The 25,193-nt window shown below is 35.1% G+C and overlaps 1 protein-coding gene across 3 annotated transcripts in view; it reads left to right on the top strand.

Moving 5' to 3' along the window:
* The window catches only part of RAB18 (RAB18, member RAS oncogene family), a 30,685-nt gene extending 6,271 nt beyond the window's left edge, over positions 1–24,414 (top strand). Inside the window, exons 3-8 of one of the 3 annotated variants that reach the window (XM_032243796.1) lie at positions 11,783–11,844; positions 16,417–16,503; positions 17,430–17,502; positions 18,656–18,774; positions 18,849–18,915; positions 22,159–24,086. In XM_032243796.1, coding sequence (XP_032099687.1) covers positions 11,783–11,844; positions 16,417–16,503; positions 17,430–17,502; positions 18,656–18,774; positions 18,849–18,915; positions 22,159–22,334 — 584 coding nt within the window. In that variant the 3' untranslated portion in view covers positions 22,335–24,086. Of the gene's footprint in view, positions 1–11,782; positions 11,845–16,416; positions 16,504–17,429; positions 17,503–18,655; positions 18,775–18,848; positions 18,916–22,158 lie in introns of all 3 variants that reach the window. The other 2 variants (XM_032243795.1, XM_032243797.1) reach the window with 2 other exon arrangements.
* The last annotated feature ends 779 nt before the right edge of the window (positions 24,415–25,193 follow it).

Raw genomic sequence — 25,193 nt, 5'->3', positions numbered from 1 at the left:
ATCACGTGTTTACACTGTAGACAACAACGTAAAGTTATGAAGAGACTAATTGGAATAGTTGAAAGGTAGCTGAGCTGAGTCAGAGCTAGTCTTAGCTTTGTCTTGAATTAGGTGTAATCTTGATGAAGTTACTTGACTTACTAACTTGATCTGTAAATTGGGAGGTTTTGGGGAGAGAGAATGCTTTTTTTTTTTTTCAGCTTTAAAATTTCATGATATGAGGAGAATATAATAAAGATGATCCTAGCATTGTTGTTAGGGAAAATAAAGAGTTTCTCTTAACTGCCTTTATTTGTTTTCATTTATTGTATGTCTATTTTTAACTTTTTATTGTGAAAAAATTTCAGACTCACAGATTTGTAAAAATAGCACAAATAATTCTTGTGTATCCTGCTAAATTACTCTAAATTTTAATGCTTGTTACATTTGCTTTATCATTCTCTCTCTACATACACACAGTATTTTTTTTTAAAAAATAGATAGTTTGAGAGTAGATTGTAGACATGATGTCTTCAATGTCTACATACTTTAATGTGTATTTTTTAAATGAACATAGATACAATTTTATTGTCTATACACAGATTTTATCAGTTGTCCCATTAATGTCCCATAAAGCAAAAGACAAATAATTGTTTTGGGTCCAGGATCATACATTGAATTTAGTTATTTATCTTTAGCCTCTTTTATTTCATTTAATTAACTAATTTATTTATTTTTGAGACAGAGACTTTGCTCTTTCACCCAGGCTGGGGTATATGGTGCCATCTCAGCTCAGTGCCACCTCCACCTCCCAGGTTCAAGTGATCCTCCTGCCTCAGCCACCTGAGTAGCTGGGACTGCTGGCTTATGCCACCATGCCTGGCTAACTTTTTTGTATTTTTGATGGAGACAGGGTTTACCAAGTTGGGCAGGCTGGTCTTGAGCTCCTGACCTCAAGTGATCCTCCCACCTCGGCCTTCCAAAGTGCTGGCATTACAGGTGTGAGCCACCACATGGAGCCTCTTCAGTCTCTTTTAATCAGCAATTCTTCAGCCTTTCTTTGCCTTTTTAGGGCCTTGACATTTTTGAAGAGTAAATAATTATTTTATAGAATGTCCCTCAATTTGTATATGTCGAGTGTGGCCTTACAGTTAGATTCAGGTTATGCATTTTTGGCAAGAATTCCACAGAAGTATTTTTCAGAGCACAGTGTCAGCAGGCATATGGTGTCTGTTTATCCCATTTACTGGTGGTGGGACTTTGGTTACTTAAGGTGATATATGCCAACTTACTTCTCTGTGAAATTACTATTTTTCCCTTTATAACTAATATATTTCTTGTGGAGAGATACATTGAGACTGTATAGGTATCCTCCTTATACTTTCTGCCCCCTTGTTGTAGCACCCATTGATAATTTTTGCCTGCGACAAGTGATAAGGACAGTATATGATCTTGTCACTTCAACTGTGATGGTTATCAGATGTTGATTTTTTTCAAATGCTATCACTCTGTCTGCATATCTTGTTTGGAATTCTGTAAGTAAGAGCCCTTTTTGTTTCTTTTTTATGTAAGGCAGTGTCTCGCTGTGTTGCTCAGGCTGGCCTCAGATTCCTGGGCTCAACTGATCCTCCTACCTCAGCCTCCAAAGTAGCTGGAGCTGCAGCCATGCAACACCATGCCCAGCTCACAAGGAGCTCATGTTTGTTTGTTTCTTTTACTTCATATAAACTCATGGTGCCTCTAAATTTTAAATAAATTATATTAGTCTTAGCTTTTGCATGATATTAGCATTTACAGATTTACTCTTATTTGGACATAGGAAAGGGAGTCATTTGAAACACTGTAATTCAAACTCCATTGTAATTTGGTTTTGTTGTATAATAATAATTATTATTATTAAATTTAATTAATTTGCTTATTTTGAGACAGAGTGTTGCTGTCTTGGCCAGGCTGGAGTGAAATGGCACAACCTCGGCTCACTGCTGCCTCCACCTCCCTGTTCAAGCAATTCTTGTGCCTCAGCCTCCTGAGTAGCTGGGACTACAGGCATTCACCACTACACCTGGCTAATTATTGTGTTTTTAGTAGAGACAGCGTTTTGGTATGTTGGTCAGGCTAGTCTTAAATTCCTGGCCTCAAATGATCTACCTGCCTCGGCCTCCCAGAGTGTTTGATAAAAGATGGTATTGGGTTTCTTTGTCTGCTGTGACAAGGTCACAGGGTAGTCCTTAATCAGGTATGTACCTAAGTAATCGGTGGTATAGATGGAATTGGTAAGCATGGATATTAGATCCTGTAGAAATTATTCACACTAATTTTATATAATCTGATAGGCATAATTCACTTTATGTTAAGTTTTTTATTTTTCTATTTACCCCATTTTTTGTAACCTTTGAATATAAAAAGGGTGCTTTAAAAAACTATTTTCAAATAAATGCCTAGAAAATGAATGTAAAACCATTTTTCTACTTCAGACTGGCTCACAACATGTTTCTTAATCTATTTTAAGACATATAATTGTTAAAATATGTGAAAATGTCTTTTGAGGGTTGGTGTATTTCAACTACACTTAGACAAATTTTGGTTGTTATCAGCTGATGTCATTCCCTTAGTGAGCTTTCAAAAATACCCATGACTTCTGCTGGGCAAAGTGGCTCATGCCTGTAATCCCAGCATTTTGTGAGGCCAAGGCAGGAGGATCACTTGAGCCTGGGAGGTCGAGGCTGCAGTGAGCTGTGATCCTATGACTGTATTCTAGCCTGGGTGACAGAGTAAGACTTGTCTCCAAAGAGGGGAAAAAAATTGTCATGACAAACTTAAATAATATTGGAATTATCTGTTCTTTAAAGGTTACACTTCAGCTGTTGAATCAATCTGATTCTGCTTCCTTCTTTACTATTCCAACCTCTTCAAATTTTCTATTCTTAGAATAGTCTTGGGAATATAACTGGGAAAGTATTCATTTTCTCTTAAGTTAGTTGCAAATAGTATTCTTTTAAACTTTTCATTGTCTGTGGTTATTCTTTTAAACTTTTCATTGTCTGTGATTGTGGCTCTGTCATTTCTAAAATTGTCTATTTTTGTTTCCCTAACAAATGTATCTATTTTATTGTTTTGAGGATTGCTTTACTTTTTTTTCCTCTCTGTTCTTCCTACTTTTCTTTTGGCATATTTTGTTGGTTAAGATAAGTATTAAGTTGCCTTATTTTTAATTCTTATCCTTTGTTAAAGATGTTCTCTAAGAACCAATTCTGTGTTCCACAGGTTTTGGTATGGAGTATTTCTTTGTTATTGCTCTGGATACTTTGAATTTTCAGTTTTGCTTTCCCTTTTGAACATTTGAAATCTTTCGGCTGGGTGCAGTGGCTCATTCATGCCTGTAATCTCAGCACTTTGGGAGGCCAGGGCAGGTGGATCACTGAAGGTCAGGAGTTCAAGACCAGCCTGGTCAACATGGTGAAACATCCATCTCCACTAAAAATACAAAAATTATCTGGGAGCGGTGGCAGGTGCATGTAATTCCAGGTATGCGGGAGACTGAGGCAAAAGAATCGCTTGAACCCAGGCGATGGAGGTTGCAGTGAGGGAACACTGCACCACTGCACTCCAGCCTAGGTGACAGAGAGAGACTCCATCTCAAAAAAAAAAAAAAAAGGAAAGAAAGAAAAAGAGAAATCTTTTATTTATCAATATATTTCTATACCTTCATCTATACACCTTAGGCTATACCTTCGTCAGAAGGCTGGGGCTAAATCCAACCTCTCAACTTCTAATTTGGAGTTCTTCTAATTATTTCACAGTATATCAACCACAGATTTGACCTGAATGTCAAAGAATGCTAAGTATAATTAAGAGAGAAGCAGCAAAATTAAATATATTGATTAATTAAATGTGCCTGAATCCACTTTTCTTAATAATTCAGACTATCAGTTAGTTTTGAAAAAGTACGTTAAGATTGAAAATACAAGAACCAGGCAAATGTGAAAATGCAAAGGTAGTGTGGTAAAATATAGCTTAAGGTAGAATTTAAAGTTAATGCATTGAACAGAATAAAGCAGGATAGTATGTGATGATGAAAGGCCCAGTTAATTAAGCAGCTATAACAGTCATAGACAAGTAGGCGCCAAACATAGAAGCTATATATAAAAGCTTCGGAACACAGAAAAGAATTTGATGAGGGCTGAGTGCGGTGACTCACGCTTGTAATCTCAGTACTTTGGGAGACCAAGGAGGGTGGATCACCTGATGTCAGGAGTTTGAGACCAGCCTGGCCAACGTGGTGAAACGCTGTCTCTGCTAAAAATACAACAGTTAGCCAGGCGTGGTGGCTCACACCTGTAGTCCCAGCTACTTGGGTAGCTGAGACAGGAGAATTGCTTGAATTCGGGAGGCAGAGGTTGCAGTGAGCCAAGATTGCACCACTGCACTCTAGCCTGTGTGACAGAGTGAGACTCCATCTCAAAAAAAAAAAAAAAAAAAAAGAATTTGGTAAAAATACAGTTATATTAGATTTGTTGCACTTCTTTTGTAGATAGATCCAAAAGACACAGATAAGGGTGTAGGGAGTTGGACTAACAATCAACAAATCTTTTGAAAAAAGACCTCATTGCTTTAAAAGCCCATGGAACAATTATGCAGAATCAATCTCAGACTTGACAATAACAAAGCAAATCCTAAATGGAAAAGAAGTAGAGGTTTTACAGTATACATTCTTGATAACTTATTCTTTTAGAAAACATTTTTGGTCAATTGGTTTCTTACATATGCATTTGTAGCAGTATTTTTTAAAAAATTATACATTAAAGTTGATTTTTTTGATTTTTAACATATGCATTAAATGTATATGGTCATATAGTTACCACCACAGTTGGCATACCAAATAGCTCCATCATCCCCAAAACTACCTGGTACTATCCCTTTCTGGTCTATTCTAGTTTAGTCATCCTGCCTCTAACCCCAGTAGCCACCTATCTGGTCTCTAGTTTTATCTTTTTGAGAATGTCATATAAGTGGAATCATTGGATATGTTACCTTTGAGACTGCTTTACTTAGCTTAATGCCTTTGAGCTTCATCCAAGTTCCTGTGAATCGTTTGTTTCTTTTTTATTGCTGAGCTATATTCCATTGTGTAGATGCACCACAATTTTAGTTGGTTTATCTATTCATCTATTATAAGACATTTGTGTTGTTTCTAGTTTTTAGTGATTATGAATAGTCCTATTTTAAACATTCAGGTACAGGGTTTTGTATGAATACTAACTTTTATTTCTTTAGAATACGTACCCAGTAATGGAATTGCTGGGTCATGTGGTATATGCATATTTCACTTTGGAAAACTGTTTGGCAATATATTTATAAAGTGGTTGTATCATTTTTACATTCCTTCTAGCATCATGTAATTTGAGTCTTTCTCTCTCTTCTTTTTAAAGTCAATCTAGTTTGAAAGTTTGTCTATTTGTTGATCTTAAAAAAAAAAAAACTTTGGTTATTGATTTTCTTTATTGTGTTTTCTCTAATTATCTTTGCTCATATTATTTATTACTTTTGTCCTGCTAGCTTTGCACATAATTTACTCTTCTTTTTTAGTTCCTTAAGGTATAAAGTTAGGTTATTGATAATAAGTTTTGTTTTCTTTATAATATATTCATTTACAGCTATAAATTTCTGGGCTAGGCATGGTGGCTCACATCTGTAATCCCAGCTCTTTGGGAGGCTGAGGCAGGCAGATCACCTGAGATCAGGAGGTAGAGACCTGCTGGGCCAACATGGTGAAACCCCATCTGTACTAAAAATACAGAAATTAGCCAGGTGTGGTGGTGGGCACCTGCAATTCTAGCTACTGGGGGGCTGGGATGGGAAAATCACTCCAGGAAATTGCAGTGAGCCGAGATTGTGCCACTGCACTCCAGCCTAGGTGACAGAGCAAGACTCTATCTCAAAAAAAAAAAAAAAAAAAAATTATCTCAATATTATTTCACTGCATTCCCTAGGTTTTAATATATTGCATTTTTATTTGTCTCAAGGAATTCTCTAATTTTTTTTCTATGATTTCTTCTTTGACTTAGTGGTTGTTTAAAAGGGTGTTATTTCATTTTCATGTATTTATGAATTTGCCAGTATTCCTTCTGTTATTAATTTCTAGGTTTATTCCATTGTAATCAGAAAAATGGTTTGCACGATTTTGGTGTTTTTTTTTTTTTTTTTTTTTTTGTTGTTGTTGTTGAGACAGAATCTCGCTCTGTCACCAGGCTGGAGTGCGGTGGCGTGATCTTGGCTTACTGCAATGGCCACCTCCCAGGTTCAAACAATTCTTCTGCCTCAGCCTCCCAAGTAGCTGGGACTATAGGCATGCGCCATCATGTCTGGCCAATTTTAGTATTTTCAGTAGAGATGGAGTTTCACCGTGTTGGCCAGGATGGTCTCTACCTCTTGACCTTGTGATCCACCCGCCCCAGCCTTCCAAAGTGCTGGGATTACAGACATGAGCCACTGTGCGTGGCCTGATTTTGGTTTTTTGAAATGTATTAAGACTTGTTTTGTGACCAGCAGATAGTCTGTCCTAGAGAGTGTTTCATGTAAACTTGAGAAAAATTTTTTCTTGTACGGAGTGTTCTGTTGGCTCTCATTGGCCTTCAAGCCCTTTATTTTTTGTTGTTAATGTATCTTATTACACTATTCTTAATTGAAAGTGGTGTATTAAAACTCCGACTCTTCATCATATGAAAAAGACACTTGCACATGCATGTTTATAGCAGCACAATTCACAATTGCAAAAATATAGAACCAGCCCATATGCCCATCAGTTAACAAGTAGATAACATGTGTAATATATATACCATGGAATACTACTCAGTCATAAAAAGGAGCAAAATAATGAGATTTGCAGCAAACTGGCTGGAATTGGAGAACATTATTCTAAGTGAAGTAACTCAGTAATGGAAAACCAAACATCATAAGTTCTCATTCATAAGTGGGAGCTAAGCTATGAAGAGGCAAAGGCATAAGAATGATACAGTGGACTTTGGGGACTTGGGGGAGAGGGTGGGAGAGAGGTGAGGGATAAAAAACTGCACATTGGGTACATTGCACACTGCTCGGGTGATGGGTTCACCAAAATCTCGGAAATTACCACTAAAGAACTTACCCATGTAACACATACCACCTATTCCTAAAAACCTATTGAAATAAAAAAAAAAAATAGGATAAAATATATGGGAGGATTTAAAAAAAAAAAAAAAGAGGGTGATATGCTCTGGTTCTGTGGGGAGAGGTGTTGGAAACTCAGTGTTTGGACCCTCCCAGACCTCATCCTTACGTGTCTCTCTTTTTGGCTGGTCTATCCTTTGTAATAAAACTGTAATTGTAGAAATCAAAATAAAATGTAATTTGTAAAATAGATGTTTTGGAATTCAGTCAGGCAATAAAAATAGTATTTTCAGTGGAGGGCTTGTGTTTAGGAAAATAAATAAATAGAATCTTCAACTGTTGTAACACTATTTTTCCCTTTAATTCTATCAGTGTTTGCTTCATATATATTGGACTTCTGTTCTATGGTGTATATTTTTATAATTGTATCTTCTTGAGAATTGGCCTTTTTATCAAAATATTTTGTCTTTAGTCTCCTAACAGTTTTTGACTTAAAGTCTATTTTGTCTGATGTTACCATAATCAGCCTTGTTCTCTTTTGGTTACTATTTGCATGGAATATCTTTTCCTATCCTTTCACTCTCAACCTATATTTATTTCCAGACCTAAAGCGATTCTCTGATAGACAGCATGTAGTTGAGTTTTTAAAAAGTATCCTGCCAGTCTACTTTTGACAGGAGAGTTTATTCTGTTTGCATTTAATATACCAATAAGGAAGGACTTCTGCCATTTCATTATTTATTTGCTTAAAGAGTTTTTGTTCCTGAATTCTTCCTTTACTGCCTTTTTATGTGTTTAGGGATTTTTTATAATAATATGCTTTGACTCCATTCGCATTTCCTTTTTTATCTATAGTCTGTAGATATTTTCTTTGTTATCTATTTCTTTTTCAGTAAATTCTGGTAGCTTTTAATATTTCGAGGAAATTATCCCTTTTATCTTAGTTGTCAAATTTATTGGCATAAACTTGTTCATAACATTCTCTCATTCCTTTAACCTTTGTACAAGCTATGAATGGTGTGATATTTTTCATTCTTTATAATGATAATTTTTGTCTTCTTTTTCCTGATCAGTTTGACTAGAACTTTATCAGTTTTATTGGTTTTCTTATTGATCCAACTTTTGGATTCATTGATTTTTTTAAAAAAAATTGTTTTTCTGTTTTTAATTTTTGGTTTGAACTTTATTTTCTTTCTTCTACTTCTTTGGGTTTAATTTGCTGCCCTTTCTATTGTCTTAGTTTAGAAGCCTAGGTCATTGATTTTAGATCACTTTTCTAATATGGGCATTTAGTGCTATAGATGTTCCTGTAAGTATTGCTTTAATGGTGTCCTACAAGTTTTGATGTGTTTTTCTTTTCATTTAAAACATTTACTTTAAAATACGTAGAACAATTTCATTATGATGTCTCTGAGTTTTTCTTTTCCTTTTCTTTTTTGCTAGGGGCTTATTGAGCTCTTATGACCTGTGGATTTATATTTTTCATCAAATTTGAAATTTTTCAGCCACTATTTCTTCAGATATATTTCCCTGCCTTTCTTCTCTCTTCTTTGTCATCAGCTCCACTGTTTGCATATTAGGCTGCTTGAAGTTGTCCCATAGATGATTGATGCTCTCTCATTTGTTTTTTTTGAATCTTTTCTTTCTGCATCCTCTTGGGTAGTTTCTTTTGCTGTGTCATCACATTCACTAATGTTTTCTTCTGCAGCATCTACTTTGCTGTTGATCCTATTCAGTGTATTTTTCATCTCAGACATTGCCATTTTCACCTTTTTTTTTTTTTGAGACAGTCTTGCTGAGTGCAGTAGCACAACTATGGCTCATTGCAGCCTTGATCTTTCAGGCTTAAGCTATCCTCATACCTCAGCCTCCTGAGAAGCTGGGGCTACAGGGACAAGCCACCATGCCTGGCTGATTTTTAACTTTTATTTTTGTCAAGATGAAGGCTCACTGTTTTGCCAGGGCTGGTCTCGAACTCCTGGCCTCAAGCGATCCTCCCACCTCAGCCTCACAAAATGTTAGAATTACAGGTGTGAGCCACTGTGCCCAGCCTTTTCATCTTAAGAAAGTTCTATTTGATCTTTTTTTATGTCACTCATGTCTACTTAACTTTTTGAACATGTGGTGTGCAGTTGTCACATCTGTGTCAGCTCTGAGTCAGTTTCTATTGATTAATTTTTTTTCCTCTTCAACAGGACATAAGCTTCTGCTTCCATTGATATTTTCTGGTCTCCCATTCACATATATGTATTGTTGAGTTCATTTTCTTTGATCTATTTCATGAAGGTTATTTTAGTTAAAACTAGATAATATAATTAATAGAGCTTTTGAAATAAGCAGTAAGTGCAACATGAAAATTTACAAGTGTGCCTAAAAAAGATTCTTGCAAAAAAACCAGACTAAAGATCATATTAAAAATGCAAACACAAATGAACAAGGAAAAGCTGAAATGGCAGTTCTTCTATTTCTGTTGTGAGCTCTTGTCACTCACAGGGAAAGATTGAAAAGATGGTTTAGTCAAATTTTGTAAGAAACTGGCAAAATCAAATCTCGTAGAAAGACTCCCACTGCTGCTGCCAGTTAAGACAAATTATTAGTCACTTAAAAAAGAGAAGAACCAGGCAGGGTTAAGAAGCAGTTTTAGCATGTGAGATCTGAAGAGCTCAATTGCTGCTGCATGTGAGATTCACCAGAGGAACCAAGAGAAGATGACTGGGGACTTTAGGGGTCTGGATTGAGAAGAGGTACACCTTCAGGCTACCTGTGTCTGTTGGCTTTAATGGTAGTACTGTAGTGGTGTGTCTTGTGGATGTTTTGGTAAGTTTCAGTTATAATATGTCAAAAGCATAACTTAGAAACATTGTTATTCACATGCAAATTATTCTTATGTCAGAGACAGTTATTAGACTGTTGTCAACAAACATGCAAAACTAGGAACTAATAAAGGAGAAGGAGGAGTTGGGGTATGGGAGGAATTCTCGAAGTGGTGAGTTTCTTTTCTTGGGTAAACAAATGAGCTAATAGTTAGAAAAGATGCTTGTCTGCTCTTTAACATATATCTGGGATTATTAAGAAGAAAAAGTAATTCTTTATATACTCCCTGAAAAACCTTGAGAATTTAACTGTGGAGTGTGCATGACAGAGGCCATCTCTGTGTAATGTCTGTTAGTCGCTGTCATTTAGTACCTGCACCAAGTCACAACCATTTTGCTCTATGAATTTTCCCAGGGTTTGTGCCTTTTTTTTTTTTTTTTTTTCAATAGGAAGAAAATGTAGATAATTTCATGTTGTTTATGTAGATGGTTCCACTTTTAAAATGGTACGGTAACTTCTTTATCTGGACCTGGTAAATACAAGATTACTTAGTATGTGGGATTTTTTGTCTGTTTGGCTGTGAAGAAATTTTATACTTAGGTTTTTTGTGGGCTATGTAATCAGCACTGTCCTTTTACGAATGGTTGCCCAGCATTCTAGGCTTTATCAACTCCTTTATCACCCCAGCTCAAAACACCAAACTTAAAAAATATTTGGCATACAGAAAGACCTGGCATTGTGCACATTTTGAATATGCATTTTTATTACCGAATTTGTATAGGTAATGGATCACCAAAAGTCTTCCAAGAATTACGAATATATTTCCATATTGGTGACAGGTGTTCTATTAAGCATTTAGTATGTAAGGGTGCTGTTCATCTTAGTTGGGGCTGTTCTGAATTAATTGTGACAAGCTAATAAGAACTTTTGAAAGTTTCTTTCCAAGCTTCTTGAGCTAATGTTTTCCCTCTGGCCAGTGGGGTAGACTGCACATTATGTTTTTGATAGTCTTTAAAGACATGTGGGCAGTTGCTGTTCATTTAAGCCAGATGGCATATGTCAACTCTTTTTCCTGGAAAGGGAGAGGTTTCTTTTTTGGCTGCTGTAATAAAGACTCGTGTGACTTCTTATGAAACTTTTTTCTTTACATAAATTAGTACTTATAGAAGCTTTTCATAGAACTGTGGGCACTCCTTTCTTTCACTTATGAAAATTCTTAGATGATTGTGTATAAATGTTTTTATGTATAAATTCTTTTATTAAAATTGTGCTGTAGCAAGTTATCATTGATTAGGTTATTATATAAAAATAGTATTTTTTTTAGGATAAAAACAAAGAGATTATAAGACGAAGAATGAGTGGCCCTTATATTTTTACCAGTTCTCCAAGCTGCTTACACTCAAGATCTCAGTTAGTGGTTGGCTGGCAGTGGATAGCACTCTTAACAATAGCATGTGGATGCTTAGGTAGCCCCTGGAATCTGCCATGATCCATAGTCAGCCATGGATAGTCCTCTTTATGTGAGCACTGTAATTGCAGCTCTTGACTTGTAACATGCATGGTGAGTTATCACCTTAAATTGAATTTTATTTTTCCTTTTTGGAAGAATGGAAGGTAGGTGAGTGAGTTAATTCTGCAAGCATTCGATTTTTATTTATCCTGATTAAATCCTAAGATCCTGGATTTTAATGATGCTTTTTATCTCCACATCCAGAATTCTAAGAATTTGGGGTGTTAATTGGGCATTTGGTCAAGGTGACTTTTCTGTTTTCTGTTTTTTTTGGTAATGGAGTTTAAAAGTCTGTTTTGCTGGGAGACTCATCCAAATTTTTGTTTCTTTAAGGTGTTGACTTTAAGGTGAAAACAATTTCAGTGGATGGAAATAAGGCTAAACTTGCAATATGGGTAAGAGTTTTTAAAATGTGTTTTTAAAACATTAAACTTTACTTTTTAGGGACACAGAAATTGATTTGTGTAGTGTTCTAGACTTGGTTAATGAACAATTTATATTAAATAACTTTTGGGAGATTTGATACTGATTAAAGGAAAAACAAAGAGGTATATCTTATTGAGTAATTAACCAGCTATGTTTTGTTTAAATTTAAAATGTGTAATTCTTTACGAATATTTCAAAACAGAACAGAATATTAAAAAAATCATCCCATCTGCCAAAGAGGATCATAATTGGATATGTTAAAAAGACCATTTAGACTGAACTAACACTAAAGACAATTGTTATGTGGAGGAGGAATGATGTGATATTTAGGAAAAAATTTTATTTTTGTTTGTTAGTATAAATATTTGTAAAATTTGAGGTTTCAAACTTTGGGTTTATTTTTAATGCCTCATTTTTCCTTATTGGCTTCTTTTCTTTTTCCTGTGAATCCAGCCATTCTGATCCCCATTGCTGTGCTAGCTAGATCTCCTCATGCTAGTGCCAAATAAGGTAGCATTAACTGTCAAAAATATCCAAGATGCTCAGTGTGTATGTTTGTCTCTTTATGTCTCCCTTTCCTCAATCTGTTTACCCACCTACATACCAATCTGTCTATATCTGTATCTGTCTAAATGTGATCGGTAATATATATACATATATTCTAAATATATACTGTTTCGTATATCTAATTTCCACTTTTAGTTTGATTAAAGATATATGTTTAGAACATAAGAAATCAAATTGGAACTGATCAGCAGTCTTCAAATCGAGGCATACTTCCACATGGTGGTTAAGTGGTAAATGCTGTTTGTACGTCCGTCACAGATTGAAAACAGCAAGTGTTCATGCATTGTATGATGTCATTCATTTTCTTGGCATTCTCTGAATGGCACACTGTTTGTAATACACATTTATCCTCAGATAACAAATAACTATGTAAGTGTGTTTAATGTTTTTGTCAGTTTTTCCTAATGTACAGTACTTTAAATTTGTTAGCCTGTTTGCCTCTTTCCCCCAAATATATTTAATATCAATCAGAACAGTAATATCTAACAAAACTATTTGGAAAACATTGGACTAGACTATGGTAACATATGTTGAACGATGTAAGAATGCTGCCTTTTTCTGTCCTAAAGTGGGGGCCTGATTTCCATATGCTTTTCATGGTTAATTTGTTATCCCTTTCCCCGCTTACTGCTGTTTTGTGAAACATATAGATAAATGTAGGTTCTGAGAGTTGCTGGTTGCATTAATGCTTTTCTCTTATAGTTTTGTTTTAAATTTACTTGCTAGTTTTTGCCTAACAAAAAGGTTGGCAGGTATTATTGAAGAGACGTCTTTACCGTAGACCTATAAATGTTTTTTAAAGACGAGAGGTTTGTAAGAATAATACAGAGTTGATAATTCAGACAATAAGACATTAGTAGAGAAGACCGTCCATAAATGTATACCACTGAATACATTTCAGTGAGCATTCTTTAAAGTATCTAAGGATGTGTATACATACCACTACACATACGGGTATGTGCAGTTTTCCAAAAGAAAGGGATTATATCTTACATTTTTAAACCTGTTTGTCCTTCCTGCCTTCCTCTTGGCCCCCACACACAGTATGTGTTATATCCATTTATATGGCCACGTAGTATTCTATTTCATAGCTGCGCTTTAATTTAGTCAACTTTCAGTGAGAAATACTTACATTTTTTTCCAGCTTTTCACAAAAATTAGAGCTCCTTGAGCATCCTGATTTATACTTCCGTGTGTACTTGTCCAGTTACTTTAGAATGTGTAGTTGGAAGTAGAAATGAATATGAAGTACTAACATTAATGTATACCAAAAAGCCTTTTTTTCAGTTTGTACTACCACCAATTATATTTTCATATTCATTCTTCCACATGCTAATCTGTATTGTTACCATTCTTTCTGTTTTTGCCTCTGAGTGATGCTGTTTTACTTAAATTTGCATTTCTTTTGATAAGAGATTTTTGCCTGTTCAATTGATCATTTAAAAAAATAAATTTTCTTTTTACGTATTTTATTCACTTTATATATTAGCATTCATCTTTTTCATCATTAAAGTCTTTATATGATAAAAGTATTAGGTCTTCATGCTGTTGGCAAGTGAAAAAAAAAGTGTTAGGTCTTTGTCATGTGGTACAATTTTCTAATCTGTCATTTGCCTTTAAAATCATGTTTAAGTTGAATATACGTTTGTGTTCTTGTTTGTGTGTAATACTAACTCTGCCGTATGCTACAGATTTTTTTTTTCCAGTTCGTCATGTACCTTCAAATATTTTTAAGGATGAATAATGGGGGTGGAGAGGTGAAGAGGAGGTAAAGGGTGTTCTTGTCATACCAAGGTTTTAATGTTTATATGGTAGGATCAGCTGTTTTTATCATGACATTTGGGTGTAGTGTTGTATTTAGAAAGGCCCTTCTACTCTATTAGAAATGTATGAATCCATAGTTGCCTAATTCTTCTATAGTTTTATTTATAAAATGAGTTTCTCTCCTACTTGGAAGCTTCTTTTAGGATGAAATAGAATAATTAAACATAGCCCTGCCCCTCTTGCTTCCTGAAAATGCATACTCATCATGACCTAAATGGCATCTGAGAGGTTGTTTCCTTCTACTGCCTTTTGCTATATTATTAAGCTTTTCTAGATCTTTCCTATCCCTGAATTTTTCTATATATCTTTTGTAATTTCTTCTTTTCTTTCCCCATCAGAAAATAAAAGCACAGGACAGAGACAAAAAGCTGTGCTGCTTTTATCTTACAAAGATGTTATACCTACCACATATTACTGTTTTGAAAACAAACACAACCAAAAATTGAACGTCTATTTAAGCATATACACTTTATAGTTATTATAAATCCTGATCCAATGCTATTGCACAAGTTCCCTCCGCCTTCTAAATTATAACACCTATTTAAACATTTTTATAATTGAATCCATAAATGACAAGGCTCTAAACATTTGGCCTAATTACTAATATTCGCAAGTAAAGTGTCAAAGTCAAGTGTAATATTTCAACATTAAAACTTTCTTGCTATGGTCTTTACTTTTAAAACATTAGGATTTATGGATATTTTAACTGGAATTGCGGTTCTGATTTTTATGTTGTGTTTCATTAAGGCAGTTTTTGAAGTTGATCTCAATGAAGACCAGAGAGAACAAAGTTCATGTTCACTTGTTTTCTGCCAGCTTTGGAAGTTATGGATACAGTTTCCTTATGCAAATAGAATAAACTTTTTTCCTGTTATCACAAAGTCTTGGGGCTAAAATGCTTGCCCCAAGCTATTTGTTATGAAAATGGAACAGTATTACATGTATGGAAAAATAGATACTTCTTAAATTTCCAAATTCACTGTTCCAAAACTGAGTTTTGTCTTTTAAATAATGACTTTTCCTTCTTTTTTTTTCTCTCAAAAAAAGATAGTCTGTACTACTAAAAGTTAAATGCTTATTAACGTGGTGCAATTCTAAAAGTTGTAATGTATCTGGATACTGAATAATTTGAATGTTGCTAATTTGTCATTTTTTGCATGTAAGCAAATAGCTAGGACACAGTCTCATAATGATTTGTCATTTTAAAATATACATTTTTATTGAGTATGAATTAAGATTTTCTGAAGTAGGTACTAGTGCAAGGCTATGAAGAGCATTTCTAGTTTCTTGTATGTGTTATCAATTGCTTCCTAAAAGTGGTGGTAGGAAAAGTGGTGACACTTTCACTGATACACATAGTAATAATTTTACTATGATATACATAGTAGTTATATCATTTAGCTTCTAGTTGCTTCCTTTTTTTTCCTGCAAATTTGGGTTTTGATTACTTGGGCATAGTGATCAAAAAAGATCACTGGTTATCCATGTGCTGTTTCATTAATGATTATCAAACTACCGTATTGACTTGTCTCATGTTATCAAAATTATAATCTGCTTTAGGTAGATAGCAAGTTCACTTTGCTTTAAGCAGCTTTTAATTTATATTATTGTTTTTGAAAAGGTGAGTAAATATGCAAGTTGAATACTTTTAAAATCCAAGGCAGGTTTTGTAAGAAACTTTAAGGCAGAGAGAATTTTGTAAAGAGAAAAACCATTTATTTTATACATTTATTTGTTTAGAACATTTACTTTAAATGTTACTATTTCACTTAAACATGGCAGGGTGGGGATTAGTTTCTGTGGTGGTGAGAATCTGGAAGGAAAGGCATTCAGATTTATGTAAGTATGTCTGTGGAAGAGTGGTGAATGTTCAAAGTGATTTACGTTGAGAAGTTACTTTCCTCTTAAGTTTCTCTTTTGGGGTTATAAAGGACCACAGATACTCCCTAGTATCTTGCTAAAGCCCCTCAAGCCCCTCATTGCCGGTTTAAATTCCTCTGCAATCTTATAAACCTCTTAGAGGTTATTCTAACACTTTTTATATCATCTAGAGGAGCTTCTGCTTGTCCCATAGCAAACTCTCACTTCCAGCAGTGGGACTGGTAGCTAAGTTGAGGGTTGATACATTTTTTACTTTTACTTTTCTTCAGGTTACTTTACATTGGCAGACTGAAAACTTTTTCTTAAAGGGCCAGATAGGATTTAGTCCAGCCCTGAAGTGGCCCATATGGCAATACGTAAGCAAATAGGCCTACTATGTTTCAGTAAAACTTTATTTAATAAAACAGGTGGTGGGCTGACCTGCTTTGTATAATCTTAGGTACCTTGAAGCCATATTCTAGGGATGGTAGAAAGACAATAAATAGAAGGAATTGGGCCTGGAAGTAATGCCTTGTTAAATAGATTCATTATTATTATTATTATTATTATTACTCAACAAATTTTGAGCAACTATCTTTTTTCAAGAATTGCTCTCGGCCTGATGGTTAAATTGGAGATTAAACAGATGAGTCCCTGCTTTATGCGATTTACATTTTCTACCTAGTGTACATTGTTCATTTACCCTAATTTGAGTCAGAGACAACATGTAATAAAGAGTGGCTTGGTTATATACATTTTCTCAAAAGGAGATACATAGAAAACACTTAAAAGAGCCCAACCTAAAAATCCGTTACCTAAAATAAGACGTTCCCATAGTTCTCTTCAAATCAGTAAATCAGTGTTTTTTAGCCTTGATTCTATATGAAAAGCACCTGGAAAGTTTTTTTTTTTTTTTTTTTTTTTTTTTTATTTAAATAATTGTCATTACCTTAGACCAATTGAACAGGAATTTTTTGGAGGTTAGACTCAAGATTCCCAGAAAATTTCATTGTGCAGCCTGAAGTTTAGAAACATGGCTTTCGTTTCAGGTGTGATAAAAATCTTAAATTCAAAATGGCAGAAAACCTTCACATTGTTGCATTTCTCTAGAGGTCAGTATTTATAAATAATTTTATTTTGTGACACTTGTCAGTCAGTGAACACATCTTATTTAAATTCCCATTTTTTAATGAGCTCATGCATTAATACTACTTTTAGTAATGCTGTTTTACTTTATGCTCTTAAACTAGTATATTGAAGGTCTATTATTTATACTTTATTTACTAATAATGATCATTTTTAGGATACTGCTGGTCAAGAGAGGTTTAGAACATTAACTCCCAGCTATTACAGAGGTGCACAGGGTGTTATATTAGGTAAGTGTTTGCTTTAATTAATGTACTATTTAAAAATATTTATTGGAGTTTCTGATTGTCCTAGTATGTGAAAGTTAATACATTTTTGTTTTACTTCTCGTTAGAGCTACTTTTATGTACCTTGCAGTTGTATTAACTTCATGTAATATTAATGAATATTAAAACTTTTGATTTTAGTCTTTTGTTTAGCACTTAAAAAATAAAGACAAGACTGATTTATTTGGTTTGAAAGCACATGTCAATGAGAACATAATTGAAGATTAATTAGCATATGTTGGACTGCCTTGAAATATTACAGAACCTGGGCTTCAGTCATCAGCATATTAATATTTGCAACAGTTTATAAAGGGGGAAAAGTTTTTGTTGCTTAGTAGAGTCTGCTTTATTAGTCCTAAAAATATCACTAAGCACTTAACACTACTGATTTATAATCAAACAAAATTTAGAAACCAAATGTGGATTCTCAGTGTAATTTCTTGAAAAGTGCTTGTTCTTGATATTCCTGGAAAACTGTTTAAAGTGAGTATTGATCAATTGTATTAATAGGTACAATTCTCTTAATATTGTGGCTTGATAGTGACACTTAGCCTTTAGGTTCAGCATCTCTTGAGTTTAGAAAACACTTTAATAAGCTCTTTGTTATAATGCACAATGATGTAAGATGAAAGTGATAATAGGAAGAACATTAGGAACCCATCCACTAACTGTACTGTAATTTTTTCAAAGCTGTAAATTCTGGTTCTTGTAAGAAACAAATTAATGGGGTCATAGATGTTTACATTCGTAATTTTTTTTGATATTTTGCCACAAATTTGAATCTTAAACACTCTGGTTTTTGGATAGACCTCATTCATCGTTATGAAAGGGAACAGCTGGTGTTTTGCTTTAATGGGTATTAAATGGGTTTTCACATATTACACAGGATATAATTTCATTTCTGTGACAGTATGTATTAATAGGATTGAAATGTGTGTGTATGCTTAAAAAAAAAACACTTGTTTCTTCCATTTGGATCAGTAGACACTGTTAATCATTGAACACAATAAAAAACAGACTTGCCTATATTGCTTACTAATGCTAACTCCTAGCTACGTATCAGAAACATGCCACTGCTTCTTATCTTTAATGCTTATTATGACTCCTTTTATTTCAGTTTATGATGTCACAAGAAGAGACACATTTGTTAAACTGGATAATTGGTTAAATGAATTGGAAACATACTGTACAAGAAATGACATAGTAAACATGCTAGTTGGAAATAAAATTGATAAGGTAAGAAGGCAGACACTTGGTCTTTTGGTTCTGTATTTTGGTAGCCTTTCTTAATCATTGCATTTATCTTTTAGGAAAATCGTGAAGTCGATAGAAATGAAGGCCTGAAATTTGCACGAAAGCATTCCATGTTGTTTATAGGTAGGTGTGTGAATGAATATCTATACTTTCATTATTAATGAGGAATTTTGAAAAGGAGTTTTTGCCAAGTTTATTTCTTTATGAACCTTAAAATGTATTTATAGTATTGTTCATAGTTGCCTTGTGCTACAAAATCTTAACTATGTAACAAGGTTCTTTATTCTTATTTCTGTAAAATGTATGATCATATTATGTGAAATCATATAAAAAACAGTCAAATCATTTATCTCAGGATATAATGGCATTCAGTAAAGTTTGGCACCCAGTGCTAAAGTTGTGCCTTGCTGGTCCATATGCTAATATCATCAGCACCACCTGGGAGCTTGTTAGCAGTGCTTCAGCTCAGGCCCTACCCCAGATTTTCTGAATTAGAATCTGCGTTTTAACAAGCTCTTCATATGGTTTGGATGCACATTAATTTTTGAGAAACATGGTCCAGCAAGGGTTGCCAAACTACAGCCTGGTCCAAATCTGGCCCCACCATTTGTATTGGTACACTGCCATGTTCATGCATTTACATGTTGTTTGTGGCTGCTTTTGTGCCATATGACAGAGTTTAGTAGTTAGAACAGAGGCCATATGGCCCACAAAGCCTAAATATTTACTATCTAGCCCTTTACAGAAAGAGTTTGCCAACCCCTGCTCTAGAAAATTGGATGAGCTATATCAGAATAACGAGGGGAGGCCGGGCGCGGTGGCTCACACCTGTAATCCCAGCACTTTGGGAGGCTGAGGTGGGCGGATCACAAGGTTAAGAGATCGAGAGCATCCTGGCCAACATGGTGAAACCCCGTCTCTACTAAAAAATACAAAAATTAACTGGGCATGGTGGCGTGCGCCTGTAGTCCCAGCTACTAGGGAGGCTAAGGCAGGAGAATTGCTTGAACCCAGGAGGTGGAGATTGCAGTGAGCCAAGATTGTGCCACTGTGCTACAGCCTGGCACCTGGCAACAGAGCAAAACTCTGTCTCAAAAAAAAAAAAAAAACCTAGAAAAAACCAAAAAACAAAAACAGAATAACCTGGGGAGCTTTTCTTTTTCCACTGTGGCCCAGAGAAGCCAAAAGACTGGACACGCCTAGTCTAGAGGGAGATCTCAGGCTGAGAGAAGAGCGAATATTTCCTGAGGTAGGAACCAGGCTAGTGTGTTAAAGGAACAGGAAGAAAGCATGTGTGTGTTGAGGGGAAGGCTGATGGAAAGATGCCATTCAAATGGTGAGGAGGTGGATTACATTCTAATTGTGGTGGAAAGCAGGGAAGCAGTGGTGTGACCTGATACTTTGTAAAAAGATCCTGTTGTAAAGAAAATGGACTAGGGGAAACAAGCCAGAGACTATTTCTTCTCTTGCAGTGGCCCAGATGAAGGAAGCAGTGGTTTGACTGTGTAGTAGTAGAGGTTGGTGGAAAATGGGCAGTTCTGGGAGGTACAGTGAAGGTACAGCTGATAGGATTTGTAGGTAGATTTAGTATGTAGGACAAGAAAAGAGAGCAGTCAGAGATAACTCCAGGTTTTTGGCATGTGCAGTGAGGTAAATTGTGTGCCAGTAACTGGGATGTGAAAGATTGAGATAAGAGTAGGTTTAGTGTAGGGAAATGAGGAATCAAGAATTTCGTTTTGACATAAGAATGAGACATTTTTCAGATAACTGGTATAAGTGCTGGTCATTGGCATTTAGGGGGCATTTAAGGTCATGTTATTAGAATGGTGACTTCAGGAAAGAATATGGATAGGAAAGGGCTGAAGAAACCTGGGCAATATAATGAGACCTCATCTCCAAATAAAATTAGTTGTGTGTGGTGGCAAGTGCCTGTGATTCCAGCTGTTCTGGAGGCTCAGGTGGGAGGATCACTTGAGCCTGGGAGGTCAGGGCTGCAGTGGAGCTATGATCATGCTGCTGCACTCCAGCCTAGGTGACAGAGTGAGACACTGTCTCAAAAACAAAACAAAAAAAGATTGAATCCTGGGGGATTCCAGCAACTAGAAATCAGCAGAAAGAGGAAGTGCCAGCAAATAAGGCTGTGCATGACATGCCAGTGAGATAAGAGGGTTTCCAGGCATGTTCAGAGTCCTGGAAGTGAAGGGAACAGCTTATTTAAAAGAAGAAATGATTAGCAGTATCACATACCAGAGATGCCAAATATAATTAGTATGTTGAATTTGACAGGATAAAGATTGTTGGTAGTCTTGGAAAAGAATGATTTTAGTGGAGTGGTGGGAACAAAAGCCTAATTAGAATAGTTTGAAGAAAGAATGTGAGATAAGAAGGTGGGAGGCGCTTACATGGATAACTCTTTAGAAGAGCTTTCAAAGAGAGTAGAGAAATGGGTGGCTACAAGAAGGATATATGGCCTAGAGAGCAAGTTTGTTTTTTAATAAGATGGAAGATAATTTGGCAGACTTTTAGTCTGATTGGTATGATCCAATAGAGAGAGTGTTTGATCCTTCAGTAAATGAGAAGGGATGGGACTCCAGGAACAAGAGAAGGTGATGGCTTGGAGGCAGCAGGGATAGTTCATTCATTCTCACAGGAGGTAAGGCAGAGCGTGAGGACACATACATAGGTAGCTTGGTAAATTTATTCGTGGGACAATGAGGTAGTTCTTGCCATATTGCTTCTGATTTTCTCACCATAATGCTAGCTAGATTATTAGCTGCGAAAGAGTGTTGAGAGGAAAGAATAAAGTAGTCATCTCAGACAGTGAGAAAGGTCATCACTAAGGAAATATAGGGTTCGAAGCAATGCTGAGTGTCCAGTTGAGTGTCATGAGCAAACATTTAGAGTGGGACCACTGTTCATGGTGGTTTGTCATTTTATGCAGCTACCTGGAGCTGCTTGGTGGAAGGTACAGAATAATCAAGTTAATTTTTTAACGTGCATGAATTTCCATATTTCTGCCTTGGGAGCTAGTTTTAAGAATTAACTGAAAGCTTAAGGAAAAAAACTTTCACATGCTATTTAAGTAGTAGGGCTTTACAAATTTTAATTCTATCACAGTTTTAAGATTATAAACCAGCATTTTTTTTTTGGTATAAATTTATATACTAATATTCTTAGGGATAAAATTTAAGTAGCTTAATTTTGAGAGTTGGAAATTCACTAAGTATTGACCTGTGGGGAAAAATTGCTGTTTTGGATCTTAATATATTGCAGGGTGATATTTATGCTCTGATAGTTTACCAGAAAAACGTGAGGATATGGCCAGAAAGGGATATACTACGAATGACATTTTTCCTTGCATTTCAGAGGCAAGTGCAAAAACCTGTGATGGTGTACAATGTGCCTTTGAAGAACTTGTTGAAAAGATCATTCAGACCCCTGGACTGTGGGAAAGTGAGAACCAGAATAAAGGAGTCAAACTGTCACACAGGGAAGAAGGCCAAGGAGGAGGAGCCTGTGGTGGTTATTGTTCTGTGTTATAAACTCTGGGAAATTCCGTCTCTTGCATATTTGATCAGATAGTTACATCTTTCTGTATATAAACTCTTTAACTGCTATTTTAGGGACCTTGCAGTTTGCACATAGTTATTTTATATCATAGCAGTGAATATTTGCAAGAAATCCCACTCATCGGCCCCAGGTAAAATGTTATGGTAAGCATGCACAGTTTGCAGTCTGCGGTTTTTTATGTAGCACAAAATAGGTGTACCTTTATAAGTACATTCAATTTTATGATTTACATTTATCATGTAATTAAAAAAAATCCATCTATCTACTATATGTTGATACAAAGTCTGCTTTTGGTATTCTTTTTGCTTAAATACTCCTATTAATTTCTGAATTACTTGGTATGTAGAACTCCTAGAACCACAGGGAGGAGTAGAGGTATCATCAAACATGGCGAATTTTCTTTCAGGAATAATAAAGAGCATGATTCCACAACGTTTCTAGGATGTTTGAGATTCTTTTTTAGTACTAAGCAAAATTTTCATTACAGAATGTAGCCCAGGCCAATTTATAACTAAATCTCTATTTGTTCGGATGATGCTTCTAAACAGCACTGATAGCTTAAAGAAACTTGGTGTTTTTAACTTGCTTCAATGATTAGCTCAGTTGCTTAACTGGAGTTTTAATCCTGTGATATGCATATTGGATTCATGGCTCAATTTTTAGTTATATGGTGTTTGGCAGAATAGCAATAAGGTTTTCACCCGTTTTGGTTTCAGGAGGACATTAATAGTGTGTTTATTGTAACTCGTAGTACTAACCACTTTTAAAACCAACCTTTTTTTTTACCCCCCGTAAATGTTGGTAGTGTTTGTCCAGGTGCCTCAATTGTAGCTTGTGTAATGTTGATGAATATCTGTATCTTATGGCTTCCATAATGGCTGGTTGGTATTCTAAAACCTATTTCTGTGTTTTGAGGGGTGGGGAAAAAAAAGGCATATTGCTTCTAGGTTCTGATGTGTGAGGGAAAATACTGTCACAATGAAAATCTTGACAATTTACTGTAACAAGTAACCAATAGTTTATCAAAACCAACTGGTACAGATTAATAAATCTTTTTCACAGTGTTCAGTTTTCTCACCTCTTGCTATTGTATATTGTATATTTTCTCACTCATTTGTTATTTAATTTACATTGCTCTCCGCTATTTTAACTCCCCAAATAAGTTATTTGTCCTTTAAGATTGGTTGGTATAATACTTAATTTCTGGGCAGTTTGTTCTCTGTATACAATTGCAAATGATAAGCATTTTTGTGAGTGACCACCTTTGCAGTATGTTTGTTAATGAATTTATTTCGTGTTGGGTTCTTTCTGAATTGTACATCTTCACATATAAAAACCTCACATTCTACTTGATTTTACACTTCTTAGTCTACATTACATGTGGTTGAAGGTTTTATACATTCTGTATGCTTTTGCTAAATACACAATATTTACTACTAGAAATTTGGAGAAAGAACACTAACACATATACTTGTGATTTGCTCATGTTACATTAAAACTTGAGATTTGTGTATTTATGTAGTCTCTATTAATAAGACTTTTATGTTTATGGTTCTTTGCTCCTTGAGCTGTATAATAATCTGTGTATTAGATTGTTGTCTTGATTTGGTCTAAATTTGAATACATACGAATTACTTGAATATAACAAAAATGAATTTTGTTTGATAGATTTATATTGTAACCTTTTTCTAGTTCTTGAATAAATATAGCCTGCTTTCCCTAGATGCATTTGTGCAGGAAGTGTATACATTTCCCATTACTCTAATCAGCTGAAGGATATTTAATACTGTGTTATTCAAATTATATTATGTGGCTTTCATTTTACTTTTATGTTGCAAGCTTAGTGTTTTGTAGTGGAGGTTTTGTAAGTAAAACAATTATAGTATCCAAAGCCAGGCACCTATGTAACAGGGTTTTGTTAATTCTTTTCAGAATCATTGAAGCAGTCTTAAAGGGTCTTTTGCAGATGGTACAAATTAACAATTAGAATACAGTATTTTTAGTTCTAGGACTACTGAGATTGACCCACACAAATAAAGAACTATTCAATTTTTGAGTAATAGTTAACATTTATTGAAAGCTTCCTTGGTGCCAGGTACCGTTCTAAGTGCTAAATTATCTTATTAAACCTCACAGCAACCTTAAGAGATTAGTGTACTCCTATTATGCCCATTTTAAAGATGAGGACAATAAAGTGTAGGTGTGTTAGTTAACATCCAAAGATGACATAGCTACTCAGTCATTGAGGTGGATTCCAGTCATGGCATTTTTACTCCTGAGCCCATACTCTTCACCATCACTCCTTTTACAATGGCTAGTTACTAGCTGTTTGTAACACGAGTTAAGGCAGTTCCACTATTTCTTTGTCACTCTTTTGTTGTATGTAATAGAAGTATTTCAGACTTTCTGGTTATAGAGTAAATCCCATGATGTAAACCTACTTCATGAGTCATGTAACATAAAAGTTAAGGTAGTGGAGTAGGTGGTTTTAGTTCTTCTACCTGTTCAGAGTGAAAATCCTGACTTAGAAAAGGTACAAAGTTAGGGGACCTAGGATACCTTCACTTCCTGTGTGAAAATGGAAATAAAGTATGGAAATAGTCACTTGCTCAAAATTGAAATCTGAGGGGGATGTTTTGATTTCATGTATTTGATTGCCATCCACAAACTCATACTTGGTGTTGACATTCTAGTTGAATGTTGTGAAGATAGACTTGATTTTGATTTATCGTAGTTTGCATATTCAAGAAATAGACGTAATTCTTTACTAAGGGTGGGACTACCGCCATAGCTCATAAAAAAATTATTATGCTAGTACTTGTTCTGCCTGT

The sequence above is a fragment of the Sapajus apella genome, unplaced genomic scaffold (genome assembly GCF_009761245.1).
Source record: "Sapajus apella isolate SASKATOON/1434 unplaced genomic scaffold, GSC_monkey_1.0 scaffold53, whole genome shotgun sequence".
NCBI lineage: Eukaryota > Metazoa > Chordata > Mammalia > Primates > Cebidae > Sapajus > Sapajus apella.
This window is presented reverse-complemented; position numbering and strand designations above follow the sequence as displayed.